This window comes from Misgurnus anguillicaudatus, chromosome 23, assembly GCF_027580225.2.
Source record: "Misgurnus anguillicaudatus chromosome 23, ASM2758022v2, whole genome shotgun sequence".
NCBI classification, from domain to species: domain Eukaryota; kingdom Metazoa; phylum Chordata; class Actinopteri; order Cypriniformes; family Cobitidae; genus Misgurnus; species Misgurnus anguillicaudatus.
In genome coordinates this window covers 36,245,442-36,257,439 of record NC_073359.2, presented here as the reverse complement: position 1 = coordinate 36,257,439, position 11,998 = coordinate 36,245,442, and the positions used below count along the sequence as shown (strand labels likewise).

Here is an 11,998-nt window from a genome sequence, read left to right as displayed (position 1 = left end):
TAATGCAAGCCCCGCATATTTTGTGCGCGGAAATATGTAATTAATGCGGCGAAAGTGTGTCGTATTTGGAAAAAATGCAGCCCTGCATAAATATGCGGACTTTGGCTGATTATGCAATATATCGCACAATCACGTTTTTTCTGGAGGAACTGGTTAATGGATGTTTCTGAGTGGTAAGTTTGTGTCTTTTTCAGTATGGACCTGCAAAACGTAACTGTAACGTCAATAGTAGAACTTCAATCTAAACGTTAGCTTATAGCATTAACTAGCATATAGCATTAATTAGCATATAACATTAATTAGCATATAGCATTAACTAACATAAAACATTAACTAGCATATAGCAATAACTAGCATATAATGCTAACTCAGCAGTCACAGCTTTGCTTTTAGCATTGTAACAACATTGTACTTAATTTAATGTTGGGGCGTACATCACGACTGTGACGTCACAGTAAATGTTATGTTGTGATTGGTCTGTTTTCCAGCGGTCTTTTGCATGCACAAGGTTTACATAAGAAGGAGGAAACAATTGTGTTTGAGACTTATGTCATTACCATCTACACAACTCTTATTATTCATCTATGTCTACAGTAAATACAGTTTTACATTCTATGGCACCTTTAACTTTTACATTTTCTGAATCCTATTCATTCATATAATAACTATTAATACTGAGCATTAAATTAGTGATGTTTTTTTTACATTTTCTATGCAAAGTCATTGCTTTTTCCTTTTGATTGACAGTATATATCGGCCATGACTATCGGCTGTTTTTAATAGTGTGAAAAATTGCTATTATTGGCCGATATATTGGTTCATCTCTAGTGCATTCATATATTTTTTTAGATGAAAATATAATGAGGGAAGACAGTGTGTGTAGTGTCAGGAAATGTATTTAACACCAAAATCGAAAGAAAATGATATTTTACAAAAATGCAATGTAAATATTTAGTGGTGAAATATAACCTGCATAAACAAGCCCAAAACATAATCATCCACATCTATAGTTTTTTATTTTTACATACGTTATATTTAATATTGGTTCTCTCTATCAGTAACATTCATGTCAGAGAGAAATTTAGTAAATTAATCACAAAATCTGTAATGCTATCCTCACTGCAGACACTAAAGGTCAATGGTCATACAGTCAGTCAGATATACAGCAGTGTTATAGTTTAACAGGACAAAGGTCTGATAGCAACACAAATATTTGCTTTAGCGCCAAACATCTGCTATATCATAAATGACCATTCAAACATGTGAAGAAACTAACAACAACTTCAAACACATTCATCAAAACAGTGCAAGAATGATTTAATTCAATGGATCTAAATGAATGAATATGACTGTGCACCTGTCAGTGTTTGATGTGCTGAATGTTGACAGATGTACTGATGAGTTCAGGTGAATCTGTCACAGGTGAACGGCACAGAGTCACATCGATCAACTCCTCCAACGCTGAATAACACTCGTAGAGAGACACCTGAATCAGACACAAATGATCAGAGAGCTTAAAGCTTCATCTACTCTCTTACTTTAATAAAACATGACTTTTAGCAACTAATCATCACCTCATCCACGTCTAGCATGTTCCTCAGGATCTTCAGGAGAGCATCGGTGGTTATCGTCTCTGTCAGGTCTTTCAGTCTGATAACAGCTGCCGTCACACATGAGCAAGCCATTGTAGATGGAGCGAAGATTGAGAACTTCAGCTCTGAAAAAACAAACACATCACTAATGCAGGACATTTTTAAGTTTATTTGCTATTATTAAACTGTGTGACATCACATACAGTATAGATTATATGGGCCACATGTCCAGCAGCTCAGGTTTCAACTGGGTTATTTTCTCTTCCACAGCTGTTTATTGTCCTACAAGGTCTCAAGTATCAACTGATGAAGCACAGACGCTCAACTTCAGGTCTGATGCTTCAGGACAGTGAGATACTGTAATTCTGACACCCTGCGCTTCATTATATGTGACTGTAAGCTTGTGGCTTATACGGTTAAACAAAGCCTAGGATTGACAGAATCAATAGACTCTGCTGACATCCGCAACAATCCGCTCACATCCCACTGTCAGTACACATGAATGACGCTTTAAAATCACACCGCACGTCCTAACTGTAAAGGTCAAAGTTCATGTGTATTTTAAGATGGTGATGTACCTGTGGCGGTCAGTGCGATGTAAGAGTGCACGTGTCGGCGTACGACCCCTGGGTTCTCCAGGTTGAATGGAAGGCCCTGCAGTAACAGCTCCAGAAAGTCAGAGGGCAGCACTGAGGCCAGATCCCAGTTCAGTCTCGACACCACCAACACTTCCCACTGCTACACTAACACACAGAGACATACAGGTCAGATTGTGCTCCTGAAACACAGAAGATGATTCATGAATGTCTTATAAACGGATATGACCAGTATTTCTGGGATGGTCACGGCGTGGTCCGTGTAGATGCAGAGCTTGGAGGCGCTCAGAGGAACCGATTCCCGGAGTTTGGAGGCCAGGAACATGCAGACGGATCCCAGCAGCTGTAGATTGTGTTTGTATACAGGATACTGAGACATGTACCGGTCCAAATAATGAACGGCCAGAGGAAAGACCTCCTCCTCACACTTCTGATCCTCACACACCTGACAAGAAACATCATCTTTTTACAAACATGTGATTTCAATCTGTAGATTAGATAGTGTTGCAAAATTCCAGGGATTTTCTAGGCTGGAAACTTTCCAAGGGAATTAATGGGAATAAACTGGGAAATTGAATTTTTAAACTTATGTTTCTAGTTTATATAAATGTATCTACAGTAAATTACCAAAGAATTCCTGTAATTCCCATAAATTCCCGCTAAGTTTCCAATTTGGAATATATACAAAATTTAGTTTCCATGGAAATTTACAGAATTTTATCCCCCCTTGCAACCCTAGGATTAGATCTGTATGATTTAAATTGAATTAGATGTGATTGATCATAAGATGGTTTTAGCTGGTCTCAGCTGGTTTTGCTGGTCTAGCTGTGTTTTGGTCACTTTTTAAGATGGTCTGGCTGGACTTAGCTGGTCAGGCTGGAAGACTATCTGATCCACCAGCTTTGCCAGGCTGGGAGGACTATCTTAAACCACCTACCAACTTATGCTGGTCTTAGCTGGATTTTTCAGTAGGGACCAGTTGAGATGAGTATGATTAATCTAGTTTTTAATTATTAGATATGATCTGAATCCTCAAATCCACATTAGAACCGTGTCAGTGTGAATGATCTGATTCAGATCCGATCTCTTCTTCTTACCTGCAGCATCCACCCCGTTAACATGCGGCGCATGTACGGCTGGACGTCGGTCTGCTCGGTGCCGGGTTCGGGCCTGGATTTGATGTTCGGTCTCTCCGAACTCAGCAGGTTCTGTTGGACGCGCGAGTCTTGGGTCAGAACCGCGTCTCTAAACGCCCGAACCGGTCTGGACATCAACTGGGAGCTGGAGTCCATTTCAACAGTTTCATGACACATTAACGTTAACTCCATTATTTATACTGTAAGATTCGCCTGACAGACTTTCACTTAATCACTTAATTTAAACTTTAAAATGAGTCACGCGCGAGTCAAATTCTAAAATGAGTACACGACACTTCTAACATTATATTAATAAAAATTTTACAGATATTTATACGTAAAAACAGAGTTTTAATCCGTCTACTGAGGTTTCAAGAGTGAGCGAGCGGCGGCAGCGCGCCGGTAGTCGTTTAGCTCGTGACGTAACATTCATCGGCTCGATGTGAGGTAAAGTTAAATAAATAAATACATTTTAAATTAAATTTACTTCTTAATACACGTTGCTAATTTTAATGTGGATAATTAATCAGTGAATTTAATTAAACAAAATTATTGTGTAATCTTTCTTCAAATTAACCCCAATTCTAACGCAAAGGTCATGCCCATATACGGCAAAAAATATCTGACCAAAAATGTTTTAAATATATTTTGGAATTTAAAAAAATGTTGATATAAAGGTTGAAAAATAAATATATTTCAAATTGTATTTCAAGTTACAGGTTTGTTACAAAGTTTTTCTTACAATGTGACGTGAATATAATTCCTTGCTTTAAATAGATTTCAAAATATACAAAAATATATAGGTTAAAAATATGTGTTTTTAAACAATTCCAAAATATATTTCAGCAAATAGCAATTTTTTAATATTTTGAAAAAAAAATGTTTTGCCTTATGTGTGGGTTGAACACATCTGCAGCTTGAATGAACTTGTAAGTCAATTTGAAAAAAGTGTCTGCAAAATGCTTAGATGTTAAAGAGCGTTCACCTCACCATCTAATCAGATATAGTTTTATTCAGAAATAATGCATTACATGGCACCAGTGCAATGTATTTACCAGAAACACAATTTCATATCGATTGTAATATTTGTATGACAACCTGAATAACAAAGAAACAGACCAGTATGTTTACAGAATATGATTTAATAACCAGCAATACAGCAACTTCAAACTCTGTGTCATTCAAAATAAGATTACTGCATAACTTCAGATATGCAAACAGAAAATATCACAAATTGATGTTATCAGTGATGAGATAAAGCAGCTGTGATTCACACGCCGATTATATCTCTAATAGTTTATAAGTTTCTCAGTCTAAGGTCATGGCCGGTGTGGCGTCCTCCACGTCTCTGGCCTCGGCACTTTGAAGTTCTCGTCTGATCTCGACAGATATCTGCGGGTGTGTTTGGATCTTCAGGAGTTCCAGTAAGGCGTCTTTCTGTTCGGACGACAGATCTGCTTTATAACGCTGTACCAACGTCAGCAGGCTCTGGTGCCAAAGCACCGGCAGAGTCCGTTTCTCTGTTCGGAACGCCAGGAAGTGGGCGACCAGCGCGTCGAGGACACGGAAGGGCAGGGCGTATTTCTTATCCAGTAACAGACGCAGGAAAATGCTGTTTGCTCCGTTGTATTCCATCTCGGCCAGTTTTAGCATCGCAGCGCTGCAGAGAAATAAACAAACTATTAAGTGCCATTTACTCGGAAGGACATTTTTCAAAATTAGGCTCTATATCTCAGTAATCAACTGCAGTTTTTTTTTAGGTGGCATGTGTGTGTGTGTGTGTGTGTGTGTGTGTGTGTGTGTGTGTGTGTGTGTGTGTGTGTGTATCTGGGTGTGTTTGTTTACCTGGAGTACAGCACAGGTATTGAGCATTTGGTAAGGATGCTGCCGATGATGATGGCTTCTCTCAGCGTGCAGGTGCCTGATTCACATAGTGGGAGCAAAATTCCTACAAACACACAGAAATACAACAAATAATCAGTTTGTAATGATTCACTTCATAGAAATACGCAATAGCAAGGCAATGGCAACATTCATTATTAAGGTAATGGAGTCACCCACTTTACATTTTCCATTACATAAAGCAATAAAATAGCGTTGTACCTCTCGAAAAGATTTTCTTTGCCTATATCTGAAAACTTCTTAGAAACAACTTTTACTGAATTTGTACATTTATCCAGAAATAGAGCGTGAACTCCATGAGAGATGATGTGCACTGTGTTGCCAAGTCCTCTACTTTTTTGTGGACTTTATATTTGGAATATTTTAAACTATTTCAGCGATTTAAAGATAAAAGGAATTTGTTCATTAGTAATTGGGGCTATAAATAGTCATTGGGATGCTTTTGGGTTAGTTATGAATGTACATTGGGTTGGTTTTGATACCAAACCTGGCAACCCTGGTTGTGCACTTGGCAAGATGTTTGGTTGGGATTATATATAATGTACATGTAAAGAAACATTTAAATCAGATTGCAATGTTTAGGGTAGACGTTAACTGTATTGTCGTGACCTGCAATCGGATTAAATTCAGACAAAATGTGCATGTAAACATAGCCAGTGTCAAGTCATTGTTTGATTGTGTAGCTGTTTTATAAATCCAATTTGTTCCCTTTGTGTGAACTGATTATTTTTTAACTCACTAGTGACCCCTAGTGTTCTGTTTAGGTAACTTCTCAGAAACACAATTGTTTAAGCTGAGTTATCACATTTTTATGTAACTTAAATATATTTGCCATATGTATATATGCATTTGCTCTTTGGAAATCATTAATGCAAAAATTCATGAAATTGCTCAACTTGAAATATATCTGATGTATAGCAGAGATCTACTTCTGTAAGCTGAAGTGGAGCGTCTCACCTTTAAACCAGGCTCCAGGTTTGAAGAGAGCTTTCTTCAGTGCGCCGTACAGGTGAAAATTCAGCCGCTTGTACTCAGCGATGTCGTCTCGAATTCTGGGTAACAGCACGAGATTGTAGAAGCGCTGGGCCATGCGCTCCTTTAGATTGGACGAAAAAATCCTGAAGAAACAGAAAGAGTAAATACATCATCTAGATGAATCACATCAATGTTATCACCACATTGTGTATCAGTTCTCTCAGACCTGGTGGCTTGATACATGGCGGCGGCGGTCCACGTCTCCGGCTCCGTCAGATACAGGATCTGCTCCCAGTTTGAAAGCGCTGGTATGATCTTAAACGCTTTGGGAAGTTTCCCGCTGCGATATTTTGACAGAACCTAAAGAGAGAGATTTAAGTGTAAAAGTTCTGTCGTCACAGTAAGAGTAAAGAAGCACAGAGATATGAATCCACACCTTGTTGACACCTCTATACACCTCTGTTACTCTGGGATCAAGCTGAGGAACGGGTCGACCCGACACCTCAGACATCACAGTGCCCACTTCAGTCTGTTTCTCTGTGATCTTCTCCATGATGATGTCAGCTAACGTCCGTCTGTCCACACACAAACACAAGATCTCAGCTCTAGGTGAACAGCTCTTCATAGCACACAGAAGCTCAAACACTTGAGGTCAAATTGAGTGATGATGAAAGGTCACCTGACAGGTGGATTCTTGCTCATGAACATCTGAATGGCTTTCTCATCTTCTGGATCCACCTGTACCTCTGTTCCTGTGTCCTCTGCAGATGCACCCAGTGCAGGCCACTCCTCATCAGAGTCTCCATCCTCTGTACTGACACCTTACACACACACACACACACACACACACAAACAATATATCACATGATCTATGACATCATAACATCTGGTCTGGCATGTCTGTCTATAACTATGTGTCTATCTACAACTGTCTGTCTATCTGTATGTATGTCTATCTGTCTGTCTATCTATCTATCTATCTATAATTATGTGTCTGTCTATAACTAACTAACTGTCTGTATGTCTGTCTGTCTGTCTGTCTGTCTATCTGTCTATCTATCACTGTCTGCCTGTCTATCTATAACTGTATGTCTGTCTATAACTATGTGTCTATCTATCTATAACTGTCTTTATGTCTATCTATGATTGTCTGTCTGTCTGTCTGTCTGTCTGTCTATCTATGATTGTGTTTCTGTCTGTCTGTCTGTCTATCTATAACTCTCCGTCAAACCATTTAGCTATCTATCTACAACTGTTTGTTTGTTTGTTTCTCTGTCTGTCTGTCTGTCTGTCTGTCTGTCTATCTTTAACTGTCTGTATGTCTGTCTATAACTGTCTGTCTGTCTTTCTATAACTGTCTGTCTGTAACTGTCTGTCTGTCTGTCTGTCTGTCTGTCTATCTTTAACTGTCTGTCTGTCTTTCTATCTATGACTATCTGTCTGTCTGTCTGTCTATCTATAACTGTCTGTCTGTCTGTCTATAACTGTCTGTCTGTCTGTCTATCTTTAACTGTCTGTCTGTCTTTCTATCTATGACTATCTGTCTGTCTGTCTGTCTATCTATAACTGTCTGTCTGTCTGTCTGTCTGTCTATCCATAACTATGTGTCTATCTACAACTGTCTGTCTGTGCATCTATGACTGTCTGTCTGACCATTTATCTATCCATCTATAACTGTATGTCTATCTATCTATAAGTGTCTGTCTGTCTGTCTGTCTGTCTGTCTATTTATAACTGACTCTCTGTCTATCTAGAACTGTCTGTCTAACCATTTATCTATCTATCTATCTATCTATCTATCTATCTACAACTGTCTGTCTGTCTATCAACTATAAGTTATGTCTGTCTGTCTATACATTTATACATCTATGTATGTCTGTCTATATATCTATAACTGTCTGTCTGTCTATGACTGTCTGTCTGTCTATCTATCTATGACTGTCTGCCTGTCTATCTATAACTGTCTGTCCGTCTGTCTATCCATAACTATGTGTCTATATACAAAAGTCTGTCTGTGTATCTATCTATCTATAACTGACTCTATATCGATCTATTACTGTCTGTCTAACCATTTATCTTTCAACCTACAACTGTCTGTCTGTCTGTCTGTCTATACATTTATACATGTATGTCTGTCTATCTATCTATAACTGTCTGTCTGTCTGTCTGTCTGTCTATAACAGTCTGTCTGACTATTTATCTATATATAACTGTATGTTTTATTGTATCTTTCTATAAATGTCTGTTTGTCTGTCTATTAATAACTGCATGTATATCTGTCTATTTATTTATCTATAACTGCATGTCTATCTTACTATTATTGTATGTATGTCTATCTATCCATCTATAACTTCTGTCTGTCGGTCTATCTACAACTGTATATTGTCTGTCTACCTACCTTCTAGACTATAACTATCTGTCTGTCTGTCGGTTTATTTATCTATCTATAACTGTATATGTCAAACTTTCTATAACCATGTTTGTTTGTCTGCCTGTCTGTCTATAACTGTCTATCCATCTATATCTATCTAGTTATGGTTAGTTAACAGTATCTTACCCAGTTGAGTAGCTGGTTGTTTTTTGGTCTCGGGTGTGATTCCTAACTCAGTCTGCAGTTCTTCTTGTTGTATTCGTGCCTGTTGAAGGATTTTCCTGGACAGTTTCTCGTCCACATACTCTTGTTCCTCATCGTGGGTTCTGCTCCGGTTCTTCACGCGGCCGCTCATCCGAACCGAGTCTCCCTGCAGGATCTGATCCGCTAGAGCCACACCGGCACCGCTGCGCTCCGGTGCGCCTTTACTCTTCTTCACCTTCGGCATGATGATGAGTTTGATTACAAATAACAGCGACCCGAACTCATGACACGAACAACACACGTGCGTCCGAAACAAATGGCGATGTGTTGGTGTCTTTGTGGGTTATGTGTAACGCAGATCTGGGATCAGATGAAATGTATGAGCGCTGATGTGACTGCTCTGATAAAAACTGATCTCGGAGCAGCACTACGTCACTATCTACTTCCGCTCAATGACCCCTCCCACATGAATTTAACATTAACATTTAGCCTGTGTATGTGTGTTTTATTAAATTATATACATAATAAAGATTAATATTATTTATTGACTTGTTAAATTACATTTTTAACTCTATTTTATTTTTATTTTATTTTCATGATTGCCGGTGTCACCCGGAAGTAAACAGTGCTTACCGGAAGCGTACAGCAGAAAAATGGGTGTAACGTGGTAAGGAAATTATTTTTATTTTATATTGTTTTATAATGAACGTTTGTATTTATGGTTCTTTTTTGTGTGTGCTTGTGTTTTTAAAATTATTATAATAGTTATTGGTGTGTTTAATGCTGTAAGAAAAATCGGAATGAAACGTGTGAAAGTCACACATGTGAAAAAATTTATTTAGTACGTTTATACTGTAATTTATGTACATTTAGATAATAGAAATAGGTCTAATTTAAATATCTAGATTTTTTTTAAATCTGGCAAATAAAAAAAGATTATAACAAGGTTACACTTTGGAGACCCTAATAGAAATGCAGATATTGAGTTTATTGTTAGTAAATAGTTTTGTAAATCTCTTTCTCTCTCTCTCTCTCTCTCTCTCTCTCTCTCTCTATATATATATATATATATATATATCTCAGTGTGTGTCAGGTGCCTGTGACTGAAGGGAAGAGCGTTCAACAAACAGTTGATATGCTACATAAAAAACTGGAGCAGCTTGGAGCTGTTAAACAGGGAAACTTCTGGGTGGACTGTGAGACGTACCACACAACAGGAAACACAACCGGTAACTACAACACCCATACAGCAGTGTGCTAACGAGTAAACTACACTGTACTTGACTGTGTTACCATGACAATACTGTTTCTCTGCTGCAGGTCAGCCATCGAAACTTCTGTACGTGATGCATAATTCAGAGACACCACTGAGCTGCATGGCTCTGTTTGAGGGTGGACCGTATCTCACCGCAGACACAAACTTTGACGTTTTGATGGTGAAACTAAAGAGTCACTTTCAGAACGCCAAAGCTCATAAGGTGGAGAGTCGAGGTGCCCGCTATCGCTACTGTGACTTTTTGGTGAAGGTTGGCACCATCACCATGAGCTCTAGTGCCAGAGGGATTTCAGTGGAGGTCATAATTTATCTTATCAGTTTAGTTGTTTTGTTACAATACAGTTTTTCCCAAGTGCTTATAAATATCACACAGTGTGAGGGGTTGCGCAAGACTTGCGCCGGATTCCATTTTTGCATGCATGTGGTGGGCCAGTCCTTCCTGTTCACTTAATACGGCGCATCTTTTCATGTCGTTTTTTTGTACTGGTTTCTACTTTTTTTCTGTTTTTAAATCAAGGGTTTGGGGTGAGACACGAAAGATGCGCCGTATTGATTGAACGGGAGGGACTGGCGTATCATATGCATTTTCCACCATGACAAAATGTTCTGTTTGTCTGTGTGTTTGAAGGTGGAGTACTGTGCTTGTGTGATTCCTGGTGACTGCTCGAACCTCATAAAGGAGTTCATGCAAAGCTTTCTGGGCTCAAATGCCCCTGAGCTCCCCATAACTAAACCAGATGGTCAACTTTATACACCTGTGGACTGTATGGACACTATGATCCAGTACCTTGAGCTCTTCAGCAAGGTTCGCAAACAACAGGTGCTACCGGGCAGCGGTGTACGCTGAGGAAATTTAGATCTACAGACAGTCCTGTTTGGATTTTGTGAGAGAAGACTTTATAGTAAAACAAACTATGATTGTTTATCATAGGATTCATTCATGTTAAGTGTTGTTTTTTTGGTTTGTAAATAATATTTTTTACACACAATTTGTAAAATTAAAAGTATGCTTTTGCTCAAATGTAATAATTTTGTTTCAGTTCAGTACATCAATCCATTGGAATTTGTAAAGCAATGTCACATTTGCATTAAACAAATGAAGAACAGATGAAGCAGCAGACGATTGGCTAGAAAAGACCGTTTATTTGAATATGCATGAGCAGGACACACTATGGCCGAATCCCAATTTGAATATCATCCATTCTACTGTATATAGTATGTGAGGATGAAATGACTGCATGCTAAATCATCATTTCTTTAGTACAGTAGGTCAAATGTACACAGATGGTAAATGATTTTCTGAGGCAGGCGTCTGTGCTTTCCTTTCATTACAGAAGTGTTTCTATTGGCTCACTTTGAACTTTTTGATTGTAGATAAAGGCAATGAATGCAAGCTGACACGTAACTTAAAATTAATTTTAAGGTAACCATGGAAACACTTACATGCAAACCAGTTTTAAATAAATGCTGTTTTATTTTACGTTAGTCTCAGGTGCAAGAGTATGATTTGGGAATAAATAAACTAAGTACACAGTTTCAAACTGACTGCTGGTTATAGACGGTTTAATCAGACGCCTGTGGGTGTCGCGGTTACGAGCCTGAACCAAAATCAACTTCCGGTTTGTATTTATTTATTGGTCTGGTTAGTACCTAAAGTGATCTCTAACAAATACCTTGTCAAAAATAAAATATTTTGGTTTGCTAAAGATGAGCGGAGATTACCAAATCTGTGAGGAGAGGTTTGGCAGCAAGGCTTAAATTCCAGGCCTGTAGCTCACATTTTTTACATTAATTTTACACGTTAAATATGTAAATGTATGAACAAAGGTATTTTATTTGTCATTTATTTCCTTTGTTATCAGAAATAAACTACTCTGTTGTTATGGATTCTATGTGGAAGTCTACCGGAAGTTGCGTTTGGTCCACAAAAGCTGTTTGTTTATGTT

General features: G+C 38.3%; 3 protein-coding genes across 4 annotated transcripts; 1 reads left to right on the top strand and 2 right to left on the bottom strand.

The window, feature by feature from the left end:
- Window positions 1–997: 997 nt before the first annotated feature.
- Window positions 998–3,733, bottom strand: LOC141359378 (G1/S-specific cyclin-D2-like). The gene is made up of 5 exons (XM_073861732.1): window positions 3,286–3,733; window positions 2,418–2,633; window positions 2,171–2,330; window positions 1,575–1,717; window positions 998–1,486 (listed from the first exon to the last, which is right to left on the bottom strand). The coding sequence occupies exons 1-5, from the start codon at window positions 3,514–3,516 to the stop codon at window positions 1,361–1,363; spliced, it is 876 nt and encodes a 291-aa protein (XP_073717833.1). The 5' UTR covers window positions 3,517–3,733; the 3' UTR covers window positions 998–1,360.
- A 713-nt stretch (window positions 3,734–4,446) lies between these two features.
- LOC129453253 (bystin) lies at window positions 4,447–9,170 on the bottom strand. Its single transcript, XM_055217395.2, has 7 exons — window positions 8,759–9,170; window positions 6,881–7,022; window positions 6,638–6,776; window positions 6,428–6,561; window positions 6,184–6,344; window positions 5,170–5,272; window positions 4,447–4,984 (listed from the first exon to the last, which is right to left on the bottom strand). Exons 1-7 carry the CDS (start codon window positions 9,018–9,020, stop codon window positions 4,633–4,635), a joined length of 1,293 nt encoding a protein of 430 aa, XP_055073370.1. The 5' UTR covers window positions 9,021–9,170; the 3' UTR covers window positions 4,447–4,632.
- A 167-nt stretch (window positions 9,171–9,337) lies between these two features.
- LOC141359522 (mediator of RNA polymerase II transcription subunit 20) lies at window positions 9,338–11,172 on the top strand. 2 transcript variants are annotated; one of them, XM_073862121.1, is made up of 4 exons: window positions 9,338–9,443; window positions 9,860–10,005; window positions 10,097–10,350; window positions 10,681–11,172. In XM_073862121.1, the coding sequence occupies exons 1-4, from the start codon at window positions 9,430–9,432 to the stop codon at window positions 10,897–10,899; spliced, it is 633 nt and encodes a 210-aa protein (XP_073718222.1). In that variant the 5' UTR covers window positions 9,338–9,429; the 3' UTR covers window positions 10,900–11,172. The 2 variants fall into 2 exon arrangements, with proteins under 2 accessions (XP_073718222.1, XP_073718221.1); XM_073862120.1 differs by lacking the exon at window positions 9,338–9,443.
- Window positions 11,173–11,998: the final 826 nt, after the last annotated feature.